Below are 22675 nucleotides of genomic sequence, written 5' to 3' on the forward strand. Positions count from 1 at the left end.
GGCCGCCGGTCTCTTCTAGCCAAATATTTAATTTCGCAATAGAATGATCGTGGATTAACTGTCAAAAATATGTAGTATCAAAGAGTGACGCAAAATTAGGTCAGCGCGTCATAATCGCCACTGTTGCATTGTGCGGGGATATTTGTTATTGATGGAATATATCCATCTGCGATCACCAGCGCTGTAAGTCTTGTTTGTAATTTTCGACGTTTATTTTAACAAAGTCTTAATTCGAATTGCTAATTTACATCGGCTGGCAATATTGTCGTTTTTATGTCGATTCGATGTTGTCGGACATTGAATCGTTGTTAAAAAGGAGAACTAGGTTAGTTGACATCCAAGGGGAAAACATTTTTTGATCATATTTTGCAAAAATTATGCTTCTTTTAGTAATGTCCTTCACATCATTGAAATACTTATTTTATTACCTTGTCGTCATCGTCAACACAATCATGTCGAGCGTTGTTTTTCGTTGCTAAAAAGAATTCTAGAGGAGTGGCGAACTTCTTTAAAATCAGCCACATTGGAGACACTCGTGCGAGTGTCGTTAGATGGTCCCGCAGTACTGGATTACAATCCCGATAAAGCAGTTATTGCGTGGTGCAACGATTCTATTGTAGGACGTCGCCCAGGCCCAGACTTCAACAACGCTAAGTGATCATTTTAGCATTGTTAAAAGTTTAATTTTATTTACTTGTGCTATCGTTATTTTTATTTTGTATTTTGGCCTCCAAGCACACAGATTTGGCCGCCGAGAAGGAGCTCCCGAAAAAAAGGCCTGTACTGTGTTGCAAAATTTTCTGCCGTAAATATTATTTTGAGGCAAAAATGAAAGATTATTATTAGGCTAGAAGCGAATAGCAGAAATTGTTATATTGCAAAATGTGCAGTTGCTTACATGACTTTAAAAGGGCACCATTGCCCCCCCTGCCCCTCCATCTGCAGAAAAATTGAGGGCAGGGGGGGCATCCGCCCCCCCTTCCCCCCCGCGCCTCTGTGTCCGCCCCGATAGCTCAGTTGGTTAGCGCGTGACTTCTGGAACGAAGAAGCTTCAAGATCAAGCGGCGCTAGGTTCGACTCTCGGGGCGTGCGCTTGAGCAAAGCACGTTGGACTGCACTCCATTCAGCGGCATCTCATGGATGGAATAGTTCCCCGGCAACAAGACTTCAACAATCGGAAACTTCACTCTGCCAATCTCGGTGACCGGGCCTGCGTCAGTGATTCAAAGCCTCTACAAGTATGCGAAACTGCCAGGATTAAGCTCCACAAGAAGCTTTCTCAGTCCGAGGATAAAGATTCAATCAAATCAAATTAAATCACCCGGTTCGTACGAATATGTTCTTGAATTTTTAATGACATCTTCAAATCGGTTATTAGCATGCGTATGTATAGACCGATGTTTCACTATATTTGTCAGGTCAGTATGATATGCAGATAGCAAGAAACCTTGCCATCACGTCAAAGTATGTGAATTCCGCCACTGGCTACATGTGGTGCTCGTACTTTCACAGTACGTGCGTCCAATAACAAAAGTACTTCAAACGCTAACAAATATTTCCAGACAATATAATCATTACTCTGTGTTTGTCAGTCAGGCTGATTAACCTTGCGGCATAGGTTAGAATAGCAGCATTCATGAAAGTTTTAAGATTTATGGTAATGGGTTTTAAAACTGTACTAATTGCGCCAAACACAATAGTGATATATTTCAGCGGAAGAGCAATGGGAAAATACACCAACGAAGGAAGTTAAAGAGGGGCCCATGTCTGTGACTGTGTCTCGACTGGAACCTGGCACGTCTTATTCATTTCGTGTTGTTTCCATAAATCAACACGGCAACACCACATCACAGCTTTACAGCATCAAAACCACAGGCGCAGGTAGAGTATATTTGATTTCAAAGCAATACTTAGCCTATGTACTGGATTGAATTGCAGAGAAGAATTTTGTTGATGGTGTAATAACTGAACGATTCGCTTGGTTTGCAAATATCAATTTTTTTTTGATGTGTGTATTTATCTGACACTTCAAAGCAGTAGCCTAAGCATATCGATAATAATCAGGGTATCATCAAGGGCTTAGTAACTATGAGAAAAATGAAGTACCGTACTTGCGTCAGTAAATCTAACTCGATTATGTAAAATATAGAATGATAAAATTTATTTCATATAAAATGAGTACAACCTAGGCCCGGATTTAGGGGGGGCAAAGGGTGCAGTTACCCGGTCACCCCTTTTGAAGGGCCCACGACGTGGAAAAATGTGATTTTGTGTCATTATTATTATTTTCAGCCTTTGAAGTTTCTGCAAAATGCCTCCTTTTTCTTTCAAGGTTAATTTGTAATCGCAAGGTGGTGACTGAGCTTGGCGTAAAGACATTAGCGGTGTGGGTGACTTTCAAGTTACCTTGTAATTTTTTTCGCGCTCTCGGCGCGAAAAACTTTTTGCACGGGGGCCCCCCGATCTAAAAGTGCCCCGGGCTCCCCATCAGTTAAACTCGCCCTTGGACGTAGTAATAGTTTTTGAACGGGAGCCCCCCGATCTAAAAGTGCCCCGAGCCCCCTATCAGCTAAACTCAGCCCTGGTACAACCATAATATTACGTTTCGCAATGAAAGTCAATTTTCGTTTAAATCTCACAAGACGCTTCCGTTTTCCATCAGTGCCAAGAGTGATCTATAATTCTACATCACATAGCTGGCATATTCTTGTTTATCTCAGTCATGGGAATAGAAAAGGTGAAATGCCAACACAGTTCTTGAACTAATGACCATTTCTGTTATTAAAGGCTTTGAAACCCCGAGTACTTTCCCAACTCCAAGTAATACACTCTTCACTAAGAATGTATCCTATTTGCATGAAGACCCTGATAACAAAATCCGTCATTTTTACATTGATTTAACTTTGTGAATTTTGCCATCCGATAAACAATTAATGTCACTCAAGTGATCGAAAATAATTGTGTTACGTGAAGGGTTGATTGATGGCACAGAACTTGCATATAGCGAAAAGTTTTTCATTGCTCGAAAGTGTAGCACTTTTTGTCTGACTCTCTTTAGGAATCTGTGTTATATGATCTCCGGGGAGGGGGGGGGGAGTATTTTTAATTTCAGCTTTAGCCCAGACTTTAGGATACAACAGTACATTCTAAAACCTCTGGAATTTTTTTGAAATTTCCGTCCAAAACCAGGAGTAGGCCAATAGGGTAGGAGGGGGGTTTGGAAAGACATTTCAAACAAATCTTTTCAAAGGTCTTAAAATAGTACATTTTTGACACCCATCAATATATTGAAACGACTGGTCGAGATCTCAAAAGCTAAACGCTTTTGACTTATGAAAGCTGGGTAACCCAATTTAGTCACCTTGTGGCATACGTAAGCTTCCATTTGACAGGAAGTTATTACATATTGAGGGATGTCGTATGTGTGAATTTACATTTAAGACATGAACAACAAAAGCAACAGGCAATGCGTGAAAAGAGATTTTTGAATAGGTTTAGGGGTGAAAAGGGTGTGGTCGTACTAAGTACCTAAGTTTTTTTTAGTTTGTCGACAATGTGGAAACGTTTGCCAACTACAGTATTTCCGGATGTTTTACTGATTTTGTTTTATTTTTTTGGTTTCTTGCTTAACCATCGTTCGCGCTGAGCTCATATACTGTAAGAATTAACGCCTTCTCTTGTAGTCTATGCTTATGATTTACAATCAAGGTTAGCTTATTACCGTGAGAGGCATACATGTTTTGTCAAACAAAATTCTTCTAAAAAATTACACACAAGGGCAGCAGTTTTAGATTGAATACCTTGATTGTATCATTCTCTGTCACGTAGGCTACAATTGACCAACAGAAACTTTGAATACTATTGCCCATTTTAGTTAGCGCACAAAATACTGTACAAAGGATGTTAAATCAAGTAGGATGTTAAATCAAGTATTTTTGTCTGAGCAGCTTTCCCTGGTTTAAAATTTCAATCCCATTACGTTCAAAATCAGAAGTGGCTTATATTGTTTGTCTTTGACTTCTTTGACTGCATGAAATGTAGTTTACGACCGAGAAGGACTTAGCCTATATCAAAAAGTACTTTATGATTACGTACAAACGGTAGATCAGTTTTTAAATTTATCAGGCTATTGCACTCACCTTCTATTTAAGTTTTGAAGTTTTATGCTTGCGAGACATTGCGCTAGGCTTACATGAGTTTACTTAATGGTTTTCTGCAATAGGAAGTGTGGCATGGTACGATTATCAGAAGTTTAGTGCATCATAACATAGCAACGTGTTTGCATAAAAATTGCATCAGATAAACTTTCAGTCAAAATCAAGAGGCGTGGCTTGGACTTCTGCCACTTGTAACAATCACGGTGATGTGATAGTAGAGAGAGAGAAACCTTTTATTTTGTCTGTTGCGAAAAATAGTATACGGTACAAATATAAAACGGTACAAATATATTAAACAAAGATAGGAAGCAGCGAAAGACTATATTAGTCATCGAGTCAGCTGCTTCCCGTATTTTTAACGTGACAAATAATAGTAGGCATGCTATTTTGAGCGCGACCAATCACAAAATCTCTCCAATACTCAATAAGGTACAATTTTCTAATTTTTTTTTCAAGGTTATCAAACTGGTAGTGTTTTTCAAATTTATAGCAATGTTGAAACAACACGGTTTGAATGGTTTATAAAACCAACTTCGCAAGTTTTACTAATCCCTTTGCTACGTAAGACAGACATGTTTGTTGAGTAATCAAACACTTGCAACAGATAGTCAGAACATCACACTTGTCTGAAGCAAAGAGTTGTATGTGGCAAAGTATTTCAGAAATTAAAAATGTAGGTTACTGGAACCAGTCGAAAAATTGTAGGTGGTTTAGCATTTGTCATAAAATTCATTTGAGCATAATGGATTCCTATTTGAGTGAAAATTCTTTCATACGCTTAAACACTAACTTTTCTCGGGAATATGTTTTGAACCATGTCATAACATAAAGTGGTAGGCCAACTAGTTAAGCTATAGTGTATTCATAACTGTGCATCTCAATATCGATACTATCTTAGGTGAGGTTCTGTTTATAGTGTGTTCATTCTGTTTATGTCTATTATAGTGATATCAGCAAACCAACACAGTGTTTGATTTCAAAAAAATTAAATCATTCAATAAGAAACTTGACACTACAAACATTACCGTGTAGCCTACAGACGGATTGACATTTTGGATGTTACTCGTTTTCTGCGCAAATACCAGAATGGCAAATAGTTTCTGACTGCTTCAAGCAATGCAGTAAACTCATCCAACCAGAACTTTACACAGCACACAACGTGAAACTGCTGCGAAAACAGTTTGAAATCTACTGGTTATAACAGCGCATATGCGTGAGTATTGACGACTGGCAATCTATGCTATCTTGTCATAAAAACGTAAAATAGTCAGATTGCCTATTCAATGTCGCAAGTAGTTTATATTTTCCATCAGCACATAACAACTGCGATTTCTCAATGGCACCACTGGCATACGTATGTCGGCAGCACATAATACAGCAGTAAAACGGCGGAGAATTTTCATAATATTACGTATAATACGTTCTTCATATTTTGAACATGACCAAGTACGGTGCACTTTGAAATTGAAAACTCATATGGTGTTACCATATTTAGTTGATAAATAGTTGATTAATAATAACTAGTTTTTAAAAGCTTGGTCTCGTAGCAATGCTATTGCTCTTAGAATCTTTACACATGTTTGACTAAAAGCAAGAAACTTTTGACCATTTGAGGAACATACTGCATTAGTATGAGGTAAAAATGATGTGATACTATTTTAAACACAGGTGCTGAAAGAAGTATGAAAGAAAGTGGCAGGCATTACTCATGTTTTCTTACGTTTGTAAACAATACAACGTCTGCAAACTTTGAATTGATGTAAAAAAGTCCACTTTTGCTGACCGGGAGTTGGTAGAATATTTCGTTATCAATGCATCTGGGAGATGTGACTTCAAAGACTAGAAAGATTTCAATAATATAAATTGGTTTTCATTCAAGTCAGCAAAGAGCGTTGCACGAAACATCGAGAAAGGTCATATCAGTGTGGTCATAGAAAAATCAAACATAAATATTTCACCTCATTGGTTTCATTAGGTTTTACGTAGCATGAGCTGTATCGTTTTACAGATTGCGTGAGCAGTTGTGTTGACAAGGAAGTCCACTTTTTGAAACGGTGCCCGGAATGATTTTAGTGGCCCGTAGCCTACCTAAGAAACCCGGAACAGAAGAAACCACCGCGTATTCTTTAAATATACCGGTAGAGCATTTTTCTTAGAAGTATCTTGATTTGGGACACAAGGATCAGGTCTTAATTATCCTCTCAACGACTCTGACCGTGAGTGTGCTTTGAAAACATAGTTGACCATTCGATGAAGCTTGAACAAGTCTGAAAGGTGATTTTGTATCTGTGAGGATTTTGTTGGAATAAAAAAAGCAAAGATACTGCAGGATTTATGTGTTTTTGCGTTATTTTAGTTTTTTTCCAACGTTTATAATTACTACAACAACATAATCAACAAACATACATACTGAGCTTCTTTGTCACATGGAGGTCTAACGCAGACCGCCGTGTAAAGAATCCACCACCGCTCCCTTATTGGATCCGTAGATCTTATAAGCGGCGAGTACCTTACTTAAAAAGCAAAAAAAAAACTAAAAATAATGTAACATAATTTATTTTGTATTCCTTTCAAATCCATGCATTTGTTTTACGATGACATGGATTGAAATGAAAGAGAATAGGAATATTTCTTCCTAACTCAAATTAGTAATTAGGTAGACTTCTGACATGTTAAATTTATGATGAAAAAGTAATAAAGCAGAAATTATTTGATCTGGTAAATGTCCAAGGTTCTCGTTTTCACTGCGGTTGCATCATTCGGATCACTACAATTAGTTTTTGCTAACTTTAATAAAAAAAAAATTTTCATTTTATTCAATAAATTCAAACCGATATAATGTCTGCATCATATGCACAATAAACAATTTAATTAAGTGATGACAAAAATCCCAATTTATCTTGTCTAGCAATAGTTGCAATATGTTGCAACATTTATCTTATCAGGGCTTTTAAGAAAATAATTTGGGCTCGGTACCAATGTGACCTTTTGGGCCCCAAATCCTTCTAAGACCATCAAGACCCTTCTAATAACATCAAAATCTTTCTAAGAAAAACACATAGTATCCAAAGAATACGCGGTGGTTTCTTCAAACTCCCGGGGCCCTGGGAAAGATTACGCCCTCTAAATTTATCTCGGGCTTGGGTCCAAAGTACCCCCGGGAACCCCTTGTCAACGCTACTGCATCTTATAAAAACGAACAAAGTAAGATTTGTTGGAAAGATAGTAGTCTCGATGAACATTTAAACTTTTCAGTAATCAAGCTTAAATAGAAACAACATTTTCAACTTCTTAGTTTGTATCGTCATGCAAAATATGTAGCAATACAATTCATTACAAGGCAACCCCGACATGCTCTCTAGCGTTTTAAAGGAAAGTTAGTAATGTTGTACTTGAAAAAATCACAAAAGTTTGTCTTGTAAGCCGAACCTTTTCGCCCCTGTTCTTTCCTTGTGCATCAGTGCTGATAAACCTCTTGGGCCAACTTCTTTCTCTGATGTTTTACGGTACATTTCCTTGTCAAGGCAGATACTCCAACTGATTGAGAACATTTACTAAGTAACGTCGCTCAGCACAGAGCAAAGTCCTCATCCAAGGCCCAAGAATTTAAATTTAAACAATGTCCGACTGTTATTGATGGCATCGAGAATTACCTCTTTTGACACATTACAGCTTGAACTGAGGTCACTTTTTAAACGAGAAGCAAATAATTCGAAACTACTTGCATTATGGTATCCTTCGAATTCACTATTACGAAACTTACACGTCCTTTTCAACGATTTTGCAAAATTTTTAATGCTTTTAAATCTTGTTGCTCCATTTTTGTACATGTGTACATAATTCATCTTATATTTGGGATACCGTTTGAAGTTTGGGACGCGCAAACGAAACGTACCATTGAAGTGTTGTGGTGAAGGCGGATAGGTTTCATTCATGGTTTTATAGTATTCGAAATCAAGAAAATACTTATTTTTTTTTACTTTAGTAGGTACTTTTTTTGTTGAAACTGGTTTAACAAACAACATGTTTTGTACGACCCGTATTGCACTATTCCACCCTTGACCGTTGCGGCAATTTTCTTTCATCTTTCTAGTGGACGCAGCTCTTTTAGTGACATTCGTGTATATCGCAATTCTTCTGATCTTTTCCTCAGAATTTCTTATATGTATCAAAAAAGTATCTGTAAAAAAAATTAATACGTAAATTTAGGCTTTTGATTCAGCATGATTGATGATGGAAACATTCATTCTCGGAGTGGGTAAATATCTTTCAATGCTAGATATTAGCAACTTTGAATGCTTGTGGAGACTTTCAAATACGTACTCAGTTCCGGTGATTAAAGTGGTCAGTTTTAAGTTTTTGTTTGTAATTATGATTGTTATACAATACACAATTATACATAGGCTACTGGTTTACAAGAAATTTTTGCAGGACAAACTAACAATCATTTCCAAATAAATTTGATGCGCTGAGCTCGAATCTGACATTAAAATTTGGTTATCACGTCAGAATTTTATGATAACCCACTATTTGTTCTTTTTCCAGCAAATAATGAATATTTTATAAAATTCATTGTTTCCAACATTGTATTTATGACGCAACAATTGTGTTAGCATTGTGATGTAAGAGTTACTTATTATATTATCTTACATGTAAAATTGCAGGACGAAAAACGCTGCTCGATTTAAATACGCCTCTAGGCGGACCAGGCCCCCAGTCAGAGATTTGGGAAGCAGTATATACGGCTTTGCATGATTTAAGCTACTGAATTATCAAGCTACTGCAGCAGCTTTTTTCTTTTTTAAGCAGTCAAAAAAGTATTTTAACAGACTAAAACGAGTGGGCCCCTCAACAACCGTGCCCCCCGTGAGGCCCACTGGGTGCGGTTAACACGGCCCTTGGCATGACCATTTCTCTGAGTCGTGAAAGCTTAATCCACATTGGCTTTTGAAAAGAAAACGTTGATTTATTTACATAACCTACGTTTTCATGTTACAGGTAATTGTTAAACAAATTGCAAACAATGGACACAACACAAACTATGGGCTGTGTCATCAATCTTTATTTATCTTGTATAGTTGTTAGTTGTGTTTAATACATACCTGTCAAATAGTCATCGTCGTTCAAGAAACACCCCTTTACACGCTTTTGTGGATCATTTCGTTCTACGCAAAGTTTTCTTGTTTCCTCTCCGGAAGGAGGGACTGTAAAGATTTGTGCATGGAATTGCAGATCCTTCTTATGCAAATGAGTTCTATAACAATGAGTTCTTCTTGCATAGGCAGCTGCCGTTCTTTTGTACCATTGGCAATGGTTTGTTTTTCCTTCATCACACACACGACACATAGTTTGAAATTCGTTGATATTCAATATTAAAATGAGCAGAATAAGTCCTTCGAGTATTCCTGGGCTATTCTTAAAACGTTGCTTGCAATACCATTCCTTTTTCGGATACAAATCAATTATGCCGACTTGCCAATGTTTGCTGCAACAGCTCCGTATAAACATAACTGGTTTTTCAGAGGCATTGTTTTGGCTTACAGTAGACCTTTCTTCGAAAAGACACCTTTTTCACTGTATCCAGGTATCTTTTAAATCAATATGTCGCGATGATCATTGAAAAGCTGAACTTATCTGTTCAATTATGTTTTGCCTCAGCTTGAGCAGTTTGTTTGTTTTCTAGCAAAGATGTATAGATTATTGTTGATTAAAATGTAGCAGCCTATACCACCCCCGTGGATTATCACAATCGTTATTAATTCTATTGCTTCTCTAATTTTTCAGAAAATAGGCTACACGTTGGGGCTTGGACTATGCCTTAAAAATGTGAAGCATAAATATTTGTCCTACATGCTTACGCAATACGTAACTGTTAAACGTCATGGATGCCCCTGGGCAGTTGTCCATCGTATAACAAGCCCACAATTTGATACTAACTCTCTTTGGTGTTTGGCAAACACAGTAACGATGTTTACGAACATGATAGAATATTGTGATTCTCGAACTGAGAAATTATTGTCAAAGTTTTAAACCTTACAGTTGCACATACTGGTACATGTAAAAGCTTTGAACACCACTGACATACGCCCTGACACCGAGTTTGACAATATATGTAAAGTTTCCCCTTGTAGTTAAAGCGATATAGCTGGTAAGTTATTCTACCTAGACACAAATCTACGCGTACAAAATTCACGTAGAAGCTATAAAGAACGAATATTGCAACACCAGCATAAAACATCTGACTTGGTAATGTTCACGTAAGCAGGGGACACAAACGAAGTAAGCTTGTTTAAAATAACAACAGCTGCTTTGTAAATCTGATGTTTTAAGCACTTGTTTTGCCGTGGAAAAGAAAAGGTTTAAGTAAGCTAAAGTCGGAAAGGAATTCTGTCCAATGCAATGGCGTTTGTAATGCTTGCGGCAATTCACAAATCAAAATGTCTTTAAAGTTGCACTTTCTTTCCTGTCAGTAATATAGATAAAACGTTCTTGTTAATAGGCTACTAGCTCATTTTTTAAATTGACAGATATTAATATAACCTCATATCTCTACGCCTACATTTTATGTTCTTTGAATAACTTTTAAGCCTATCCAGGTTACATAATTATCTTCTCCTGATGCAGGATTTCTTTCCTGTCAGTAATATAGATAAAACGTTCTTGTTAATAGGCTACTAGCTCATTTTTTAAATTGACAGATATTAATATAACCTCATATCTCTACGCCTACATTTTATGTTCTTTGAATAACTTTTAAGCCTATCCAGGTTACATAATTATCTTCTCCTGATGCAGTTGGCCTGCAAACTTCGACAAAAACTTATGGTTAGATAGACAGCGTTCTGCATTGATAGTTTTGACTAAAATTGAGTGTCGCAAAGAACTTGAACCGTAACATGCCGCCAATTTTAAACGGCACCGAAAACATATATTCTAGCGATCGATCAAACTCAGTTTAATGATGTTCTGGCTGTTCATTTATACTGACATTTCCATATTCGTTTTGGCCTTCCATTTTTATTGCTGGTTTTTAACTACCAGTGTATCTGTCCAGATCTGCCTAATATTTATTTCACCACTTTCCGTAAAAACACTTTTCACCACTCGGTGCTAGCCTGCATCAAGAAAGTATATTGTTCAAAATAATTATATTGGCCTACTCAAGGGTACAGGCTTACATCGCTCATGACTCAATAAATTATTAAGCCCATATACAGATATTATAAGTGAGTTTCAAGTCATACAACTTTGATCATTTATTATATCATAACTAGCCTTGATACCACGTGACCAGTTTCTGGTTAATTTCTCTAGCAACTCTAAAAAAAAAACTGCGCAACTCCGCCAATAACTGTGCAGTGGCATCTTTTCAAGTAATGTACAACTCTGCGAGAAATGTAATAGTTTCAATGCTACATGCTGTATATCCGTTTTCCACTCCGGCCAAAGAGAGATAGATATTAAAACCCAAACGTAGCCTATTATGTATATTTGTTCAAGACTTGAGTTATCTCTCAGATACGAAATTGTCAGAGCTAAACGTTTGCACGTTTTCATTTCTGGATCTGGCATCTCTTTCTCTAAGCAACTTTTACTTCAGTCATGCGTAATTTCTAGGCTAAACATACGTGCGCAGAACAGTATAATTATGTCTTTCTCAGGACCGCTACACCAGCCCATGATGAAAGCCATAGTCCGTCTGTGCAGTGGCGGCTCGTGCCATGAGCTGCAGGGCTGCAGCCCCACCTGAAAGAAAGAGAAGAGGGAAAAGATGTTTTCCTCTGTGTTTGTCCGACCCGGTTACTTTTTTTTCACTTAAGAATTGCGGATCGAAAATTAATATATTGAAATTTTCGTTTTGCAACACCGATTTTGGGCAAACTTCTTTGCAGACCGAGATTCTGGATTTCAACCGCTCTGATTGGCTAAAAATTATCCTTGAAGCTCCACCTCTTTTGGTATTTTACAGCGATTTTTGAATCTGTTGGGGCTGCATAGAAGACAGCCCCACCTAACCGAATAACTTTGCAGACTTTTTAAAGTTAGTTTTTATTTCGCAGAGTAGCGATGAGCCATGAATGTAGAAGTGTTAGCTGTAGTAGAGTTAGGGTATTCAACAGGTTATAGGAAGTGCTGGGGCATCTCAAAATCACTTGATCCTTGTATGCAACGGCTAGGCTAGTCAAGACTAAGCTCAATACTAGTAAAGTTTGTCTCCCAAGCAATAGGCCTACTGTTAGTTTTTTTTAAATACCGCTTAGAAATAGGCTACATAAAGTTTTCAACAAAGTTTGAATGCATTTTTTTCAAATTTGAGGTAAAAACATGCTCAGAACGCACCAAATTTAATGCAATTTTTATAGGGTGAGACCTCCTCCCCCGCGAAATCGTTTGCAGCCCCACTGCTCACAAATAGCACCAGCCGCCACTGCATCTGTGCATGTGCTTTTACTATTTATGAAAGTTTATCAATTACCAGTTGCTTCTGGGGACTGTTCCCAGACTGTTTACTTTTTAAAATAAGTTGTTTGTACGACGTGAATTAATTCACTGATACTCTGCTCTGCGTAGTTTCCTAATTACAATGTAATGCATCAACTTGACTGGTGCCAACCTGAGTTATATGGTGTTTGGAAACTGTATAAATAAGAAATTGTGAGTGTTAAGAGAACAAGACTTTAAATATAACCTTTCACTGCCCTCACATTTCAAAGAAATTTTTTAACCATTATTGGTTTACGAAATTATGGAATATCTAGCAACCTCCAATAACTTGCAATTTTGTTAAATTGCTTCATAAATAAATTTCAGTTGCTTTCAAAATAGCCATTCAGGGTTAAACCAATTAACATTCTTCTGTCCAAACCTCAGCAATTGCTCTTTGAAAGTTTTTGCTACTAATTAACCGAAATCTAAACCAGAAAGCATTCACATGTGGCTTTAAACAGATAGCTTTATCATTCTACTGATCACATTAAACATATCGTGGCTAAATTTATTCGCAGAACTGAAAACTTTAAAGTGCTCTACCCATAAAAAAACTTCTGCAGCTTGTCTGTTGCTTGCCAAAGTAACCAAACGGTATTTTTCAGTCGCCAGTCGCCACGAAGATCAGTTCGCACAACTCTTGATAAACTTTCACGTGATCTGTCTGACTTTTGAAGCGTACACCGGCTTATTTACACAACTCTCCAATTAATCACTTGCTGTTTTTCCAACAAAGACAACACGTCAATTTAATGCAATGTGATGTAACAATTCAGCAAGAGTAAATCTGCTTTAATTCAACTTTAGTTTCTATGCTGTTGAGAGTTTTTCTTACCTTTTTGTATTGAAATCATAATTATGTTTGGAATGAGTGATCTAATTTTAATATGTACTGTATCATGGTTCGAAGCGAATTTTTTTGGTCAGGTAAATCAAGTTTATTTACAAAAGTTTTAAATCGAAATAAAACGAAACCAAGACAATAATTGTTTTTGATTCAAGGAAACAATTCAAATTTTCGAAATGTTTTGGTTTAAAACAGCCATGTTTATTAACCCTCAACATTTTGTTGCATTCGCTGCTAAACCAAGTTTCAGAATCTCACTGAAGCACTACACAACGTTGTACCTTGCTGTACTGCGAACAAATGTGCGATAAACCTTGCTTTGTATGTATGCACGATCTATATTATTTAAAAGGATGGCATCTGCTGTGGTGCTAGACCAGGTACTAATACAGTACTTCACAATGTAGATATTAACAACCTGAGTTATAATAATATAAGTTAATATCTACATCGTGCAGTAAGCAACGATCAAGCTGGCAAAAGCGAAACTCAATCTATTGCAAATACAAATAGTCTGAATTTGAATTTAGAAATTTCACGTAATCGCAAGGTGGTGACAAAAGTACAGCGCTGTCAATAGATTTAGTTACTAAAGTTTAAAAAGTAGGCTAAAGTAATTTTACTTCCACGTTACTAGAGTGTTGGCAAAAGCTTTTGGTTTCTCGATGCTTCAGTCGATATGTTTATCATACCACAGTGAAGCTACAAATAATCGCTACTTTCGCCCGGCACTTGTCTGAGTTTAGCTGATAACCACAAACGCAAATACAAATCTTTTGAAAACTAACACAAATCCTTATGTTGATTGAACAAGAAAATATGTGCACCTGTTTGCACTCCGCTTAACCTTTAAGCTTTTGAAATGTGGATTGACAGCAACTTTAATTTCATCAACAAGCCAGACAAGTTTATCACTGAAACTCTAATAGCCTAAAGATTGAGTAATTATGCGAATAGAGCTGGATCAACTGATAAACAATGAAAGCGTGTGCCTGCCGCGAAGACAAAAGGAAAGAGATTTTAGAAATTTCACGTACACTACGGCTACGCTACCAATTTAGACGTCGAAACGAGCTTTACTTTTGGTCGAAACAATAGTCTTCAAAAAGTAATTTAATTGATATACTTGAAGCCAAGACAAAGTATTTTGCATCCAAGCTAGGATGGTTCGAAACATAAAACTAGCATAAAATTCCACTTCAGGATTCTAAATAAAACATAAACTCTTCATATTGAAGTTAATCGAAAGAAAAGCAATTAAGGAATTTTTCGTAGAAACAACACGATTTTGTTGAAAATATTTTTGTTATGAAAATATTTGCATGCCTGAATAATTGACAGTTCTTCGACGAAGATTGCTCTAAACCAGGGGTCACCAAACTTTTTTCTCTGAGGGCCGGATTGCTGCCAGATTAACAGCTGCGGGCCGGATGAAAATTGCGAAAAGATATGCAACTATTTAGAATCTCCATTGACTTGAATTGACCACAATAAATAACAAATTCAGCGGTGGAATAGCAAAGTTGTGATGAAAATCGAAAGGTTGCTGGAAAAGTTATCCCCTGCTGTGATACACTACAGGGCATAGTGCTCTTGAAATAACATTGCATCTTTCCAAATTTGGCCTAGGCTGTCCCCATTTGTGGTGGCCGAATGATAAAAACAGAACACCAACACGTAGGCTGCCTGGTGGAAAAATGTACAAATTCAACATACAACAACAAACCATAAGAACGAACAATTTTAACAAAGAAGTCTCTAATAAAAGTAATTTGCGTTCTTCTGGTGACTATTTACTAGGTTACCTCCTGATGTTAAAGATGATAACTAGCTTTTGTATTTCCGACGTTTCGTCAGTCAGCACGACTGACTTTATCAAGGTGGCTAAAACAGGTTAACACAACCTGTTCAGCAACGATGGCACAACACAAAAACGTACTGATAAAATGAATAAAGTAAGCAGCAAGAATCAGAATTAAAACACGCAACAAGACACCTAGAGGTTAAACTGAATGCAGTGAATGCCTAAAACCAGTAGGCTGCTTTCCAACAGCGTAAATTTATCTATCTATTGGGCCACCGTCAAGAAACATTGAAAAGTCATCAGACAAGACAGAAACCAAGGGAATTGGCATAACAATGATAGAGAAGACGCACTGAGAATGGAAAAGGTGAAGTTAAAGTTAAAGTAATTTTTTGTACACAGAGGGAAAATTCTGACCATCTTTCTGGTTGAGAGCATGTTGTGCTTTCTGGTTTATGTACCACTTTTCTGTAAATAATCTTTTTGTGTAATCCTTTTCAGTTTTAAGAATGGTAGCGTTGGTCCAAGTAATTTTATGGTCTGAATTTATAGAATGTTTGCAAAGAGCGGAATGCTCCGGACGTTGAAATTTAATAGCTCTTTGGTGCTCGTTGATTCTAGATTTAAGGTCACGTTTTGTCTGTCCAATGTAGATTAAATCACAGTCATGACACGGAACTTGGTAGATCAATCCAGAAACTTCACCATGAAAGAAGGTGAAGTTTCTGGATTGATCTACCAAGTTCCGTGTCATGACTGTGATTTAATCTACATTGGACAGACAAAACGTGACCTTAAATCTAGAATCAACGAGCACCAAAGAGCTATTAAATTTCAACGTCCGGAGCATTCCGCTCTTTGCAAACATTCTATAAATTCAGACCATAAAATTACTTGGACCAACGCTACCATTCTTAAAACTGAAAAGGATTACACAAAAAGATTATTTACAGAAAAGTGGTACATAAACCAGAAAGCACAACATGCTCTCAACCAGAAAGATGGTCAGAATTTTCCCTCTGTGTACAAAAAATTACTTTAACTTTAACTTCACCTTTTCCATTCTCAGTGCGTCTTCTCTATCATTGTTATGCCAATTCCCTTGGTTTCTGTCTTGTCTGATGACTTTTCAATGTTTCTTGACGGTGGCCCAATAGATAGATAAATTTACGCTGTTGGAAAGCAGCCTACTGGTTTTAGGCATTCACTGCATTCAGTTTAACCTCTAGGTGTCTTGTTGCGTGTTTTAATTCTGATTCTTGCTGCTTACTTTATTCATTTTATCAGTACGTTTTTGTGTTGTGCCATCGTTGCTGAACAGGTTGTGTTAACCTGTTTTAGCCACCTTGATAAAGTCAGTCGTGCTGACTGACGAAACGTCGGAAATACAAAAGCTAGTTATCATCTTTAACATCAGGAGGTAACCTAGTAAATAGTCACCAGAAGAACGCAAATTACTTTTATTATAAAATGCCTGGTGAACAGTCTCTCTCTGTTTTTACTACCAAAAGAAGTCTCTATTACACAAAAAGGCAAAGCAGCTGTTATTTCCGCAGCACGTGGCGGGCCGGATGAAATCAGTTCGCGGGCCGGTTCTGGCCGGCGGGCCGTAGTTTTGTGACCCCTGCTCTAGACCGCTTAGATAGATTATATATGTGCTTCTAGCGATTTTCGTGTAGCCTCGGTCGTTTTCAGTTTGAATTGACAAACGAAATTGCTTTAGCAGAATGAAATCCTTTCTTAAACACTTTTAATTAACTTGTGAGAAAACCAAGAAAATAAATTTAATAATCAGTCAGATTCAATTTTGCATAAGTTTTTAATTCTTGAAATAATGTTTTTTGAAAAAATCCTTAGTCAAAGTTCAAAATGCCCAACACCCTGAGCTGAATAATTTACCGGTAGTTAGAAAATGATTTTTGTTTCGTCTGAAGTTTAAAACGAATCGAAGCTTATTCTAGAAACACAAGCAGGACAGAAAATTATTGTGGAAACAAAATATGTTCGTTTCAAACAGTTTATCATCACTTATTTAAATCGATATAAATTACACAATATTTTCATATATTTTTTTTATTATTGCAAAGGGACATCTAATTTTGTAACTGATCAGAGCCTTTGAAGGTGTTGCATGTGACTGCTATCTTTCGAGTGAGACTAATTTGTATCTCAATATTGCAGAAGTTGCAGCAGGAAGCGTCACCAGCGAGATATGGTTCATTGTCATCATGTGCTTGATTGGCCTGCTCATCCTTCTTATTTTGATCATCTGCTTTGTCAGGAGGGGCAAAGGTGGAAAATACTCGGGTGAGTTGTTTTAGGTGGAAACGGATAATACGATGTTCTCAGAGTTTTCGCTATCAAAAGCGATAATTTGATTAAAACTCCTTCCGCTTCATGTACAGTAGTATCCCTGTGGTTGACTTCGCGCAAGCTAATAAAAGGCTCTTCAAGCAATATACTCCATTACACAGTCTACAACTTTTTGCATTTCAATATACATGTTTTGCATTTTGATTTTGTACTATATCTGATTAATTTTTTTGAGCAGCTCTGAAACAAGATACGCGGGAAGTAACCTTACTTATGTAGCTACGAGTTGCAGGTTGCCGTAATTTTACAACCAGATTCGTCCTCAAGTTTTAAGAATAGTTCTAATTCTAGTCAAGTTCGGGCTTGTGTTCTATTCCTTTGAAAATCGTTTTACCTTTGCCAATTTACCTGTTTACTTTTGCCAATTTACCTGTTTACCTTTGCCAATTTGATACATTTAGAAAGTTCAACTTGCGCGTTTTAAATACATGAGTTTTGTGTCATCTGGTTAACATTTTTGACCATTTGCCTACAAAGGAGACATTGATGAATGATGTACCGTATCCATCGTTTATGCTTTTTCTCAAATGCGTGGAATCGTTTACAGCTATTTTGATAAAAGTACAACAGGAAGTTTCTGTTTTATGTAACATAATCTCAAAGAATATTGTGAGCTATCTTGTGCTAAATCTAATTGTTGTGATTGTAGCTAACAAGCAAATTAATTATCATTTGCCACCAGAAAGATTACATCAAACAAAGTAGCCGAAAACATTAAAGGATTGCAGACTTTGGTATTCAACTTGACAACATTCACTACGTAACTCCTAATCGCCCTACTGCTGATAAGAGTACCATAACAACAGTAAACCGTTCGTTCTTTTGAAATTTCTTGTCATGATCTGAAGGCTAAACAGTTGACTGATCTACTATAGGCCCAGCTTGCAAAGTTCTGAGTTATCCCACAAAGTTTGCTACAGAAGAAGATTAAAAATGTAATCAAGTTAAACTTTGCAGTTGCTGAAAAAGAACATCACCTTGTTGAATCTCAACCCCTGGAAAACAACGACTCTGCAGAATACAAGTAAACTAACAATACAAATTCTTGGAAATTTTATTTCTCATGTATCAAATTAAAGCATCGTGTTAGCTTAATTATGCGATTCCTTTTAGATTCTTAATCTAATAAATGATGAGGATTGAGGAGTAAAGCAGAGGTTGATGTCTCAAACTCTTTCCTGGTCTCTCAATATTACTAAGAATTAAAATTATACGAAATCCCTCAAGAAGAATGCAAACAAACGGTTGAACACATAGAAAACAAATTAACTTGACATAGTTTACTTTATTTACTGACTAACGGTTTGGTTTTTAATGTTGCAAAAATAAAATATAACGTGAAAGAACATGGTTCATGTATTGTGATTTAAATTCACACTATTTTGCATCTTTCTGCATTTGGTCATCAGAAAAATGTAAGTACATTTGTTTTCTACCATAATGGCGGTAACAATAGGCAATAATTTTCCGCCATCCATTGCTGAATAAACTTTTACTGCCCAGTAACTTCGATAAACCATCAAGGCATGCTGCTGAACGCAATATAAATTTTTCATATGACATACACCGCAAAATTAATATTATTTTGTAATCTACTCCAAGGGTAACTTGCCCCTTTCGGCCTTTCATACAAAAACCTCACACTATACTATTCCATTACCTTTGCCATACTTTCTGCCTTAAAATTTAGAAACCGCCGCTTGAGAAAAAAGTTGTACGCCATTACAATATCACCAATCCAAATTATGTAATTCTACTTATTAGATCAAAAGGTGCTTTGTTGTTGAATAAATTACATTAAATTCTAAATACATGAACAGTGATGCCAAACGTTTGCTTACTACTGTACCATGAAGACGACATTAAAATATGTAGATCTATGAAAAATTGCATGTATTGCATATTTCATTTCATGCTTGGAAAGTTCCATACTAAAATTTCCCCTGTTAAGCAGACTCCACAACAAGTCCATTCTTTAAAGCGCAATGGTATGCTGCTAGGCTAATAATGTCTGCTTTATCATTGCCGTTAAACATGTGACGTCAGAGCAAAGACAATCATAGAAAAGCTAAGTTTATTTTTGCGAGGTGTGAGTGGCGCACTGTAGCCTACTACAGTAGGTGCCAAGTAGAACATTGTATTGCAAAGTATGTTTCATATGCCATTGGCCTGTACTACATTAAAACACTGCAAATGCGCAAACCGTTGTATTTTTGTCCAGTGGTTTGTATGTTTGTCGTGTCCAGGCTTACACCTGGTGGTTGAAGATTTATATTAAGTGGACGGAAAGGCAAGGAAGCCAATCTTCATGTCCACCTTCAAGCATGCCTTTTAAGTGTCCAGCCAATGGCACAGCCGCATGCTCTTGAGCGGTGTCGAACCGGCGCCCTTTCGATTGCCGACCCGACCTGCAACCGACCTGGTTTGTATAATTAAGATTTATTTCAGACATGCCTTCATCAAAATGGAAGATGAAACAAATGAACCTGGTGTTTCATGTTTCTACAGCCATTTGACTTTTATAATTAAAAAAAAAAGTTTTTACAATAACCGATAGCTTTGTTTTCCAGCTACGCTTTGCCCTATTGAAAGTTTACTTTTGTATTCAGCAGTGAAGATGCCGATGAAGTGAAAAACCCATTGACCGATTCCACAGGAACAAGCAGCAATGGAGGCAGTAAGAGTCACCCTGATAGGGCCCCTTTGGGGGCCATGCTTCGAACACGAGGTGACAGTGTCGGGGGAGATTCGATTGAAGCGTTTGTTGCAGCCGACCCAAGAGAATTCAACGAAGATGGGTCTTTTATTGGCCAATACGGAATGGTAGAAAGTGAAAATACAACACCCGCTACGCCACCTAGCGGAGATGAAAAATCTCCTACTCGTCCTGAAATTGATGCAGTTTGAATAAAATTCCTTTTGTTGAATTTGAAAACTCAAAGAAGTGTTCGTTGTTTTATTGAGAGTCAAAAAAAGAGCGAGACAGCAACGTCATCATGTGCTTTTATTTCTGTTTCTGCTGCATGTGATTTCACTGGAAAGAAACCATGACTAAAGTTTACCACTCAATATGTAAAACTTTATAGAAACATGCCCAAAACAAACAAAACTAACTTGCTAGATTATATCCATCGGTTGTGAAATGTTCATTCGTGCATATGCGATCGGATTCATCATACACAAACGTTTGTTAATGAAATGTTGCATTGTGCTTGTAGTATTATTTCAATTTAACTCTTAGAATGAGTTGAGTCCTAGTTCAGCATAGCTTACACAGCGTCAAGTGTATTTTTTTTACAAGCGAATTTATGTGAACACCGGTTGGGTTGCATGACGTTGTTAACGTTGCGATTATTTTGCTGTAAATGAATTTTAAGCAACTTTAATGAAAGTTTTATTTATTGTTTTTTTGCTGTTCTCTTCCGCCAGTGTGTTTTCACAAGTTTTTTTTCTTGTTATTTTAAAATTGTAAAAACTGAATTTATTTTCTCGTATCAACGTATTGGTAAATTTTAACGTGACGACAGAGAAATTTTTGCGCAAGTTGATTCACATTATTTTGACAGCTGCTGTATTGTTAAATCAAAAATAAAAAGCGTATTAAAATTTTACTCAAGAATGGATCCTTTAAATTAACTTGAGGTTTGAAATAAACTGGTGGAAGATCTGTTTTCCACGTGACCAAACTTATACCGACCATGGGGCAGGTGGAACGTTACCAGCTTTGGTGTAAGTGTAGAACTAAATTTACAATAAATTATTATTATTATCTTTTTAAAACTAAAGTTACAATGTTTTGCTGCAGTTGACTAAACTAGAAAACTTTTCAAAATTTCTATCATGCGTCAAAGGAATTGCGATGTTTAATTGTCTTGAGCAATACGTAGGCTATACATTGTTATAGGCTATAATTGTCGTTTTTTAAGGTTAGTTTTCAGGCACAAGCATACCAAGAGTATGGATAGTGTAAAAACAAGAGTAAAAGTAGAAAGAAGCAAGTACTTATTGTAACAGGGTTTAGCATACTTTATCTTTTTTTGATTGCGTGCTGTACTGCTGTGTAGTCCAATAATTCATTTGTGCACAAGGAACACATTTCCCACTCGACCATAATCATCGAAGCTAAACTTCTGCAAAAGGTAAAGTTAAAAACCTCATTTTATGTCGACAAAGCAAATTCAGTATTTTATTTATTTTGAAAAAATTCTCAGCAATTAGCTTCTATGTTAATCGAAAGTAGTTGGATTGGTAGCCCAAATTTCAAATGAAGCTGGGATACATAACGTACTGTACAGTAGGTTACCTGTCTATTTTTGCACGTGAATTTTTTAGAAAACTTGCAAGCATTTCTATTTTTACAACTGATTTTGCAACACAATGAGAACAAACTTTTGCTTTTAAACATTTTCACGTAACAGTGGAATTTCAAAAATCGGTCCGAGATGTAAGCTAGTCATCTTTTCTTGATATGTGCAAGACGAACTTCACTTCATACTTCACTGGAATAGATTAATTCAATTGATGATTTAACGCATTTGAATGAGACGTGTTTTTTCTTAGGAACATTGCAGTTTTTGATGAGCAGATTACCCAATTCTTGCATTCGCTACTGATTTTAAACCAGTTTGTCCGATGCTGCCGCAGTGGCGTAGCCAGAAAAATAATTTGGGGGGCCAAATATTTGATGACGTGAAGAGAACGACAAAGGGTTTCATTTAAGACATCACCACTTGATGTGCAGTGGCGTATCCTGGTGGGTTAAGCAAGGGAAGCAATAAAGCTGGTGGGGGGTTAAGCGTGCCGAAGGCACGCGTATTCTAGGGGGGTCCAGGGGCATCCCCCTCAGGAAAATTTTTGCAAAATTACACTCAAATAATGGATTATAGCGCTTTCTGGAAACACTTTCGGGGTAATATTTGTATGAAATTTATTAGCAGATAAACAGCTATTAACTTATTAAAGGTAGCTGTTACACACAAACGGGCAAAAACTGCGGCTAAAATTAGA

General features: G+C 36.8%; 1 protein-coding gene across 2 annotated transcripts in view; it reads left to right on the top strand.

The window, feature by feature from the left end:
* LOC145787812 (neuronal cell adhesion molecule-like) overlaps window positions 1-21304 on the top strand; it is a 50738-nt gene extending 29434 nt beyond the window's left edge. The window contains exons 21-24 of one of the 2 annotated variants that reach the window (XM_082599642.1): window positions 1714-1881; window positions 17477-17602; window positions 18626-18692; window positions 20278-21304. In XM_082599642.1, the coding sequence (XP_082455768.1) occupies window positions 1714-1881; window positions 17477-17602; window positions 18626-18692; window positions 20278-20575 (659 nt within the window). In that variant the 3' untranslated portion in view covers window positions 20576-21304. The remainder of the gene's footprint in view (window positions 1-1713; window positions 1882-17476; window positions 17603-18625; window positions 18693-20277) is intronic. The other variant, XM_082599643.1, reaches the window with a different exon arrangement.
* Window positions 21305-22675: the final 1371 nt, after the last annotated feature.

The sequence above is a fragment of the Aplidium turbinatum genome, chromosome 18 (assembly GCF_918807975.1).
Source record: "Aplidium turbinatum chromosome 18, kaAplTurb1.1, whole genome shotgun sequence".
Classification (NCBI taxonomy): domain Eukaryota; kingdom Metazoa; phylum Chordata; class Ascidiacea; order Aplousobranchia; family Polyclinidae; genus Aplidium; species Aplidium turbinatum.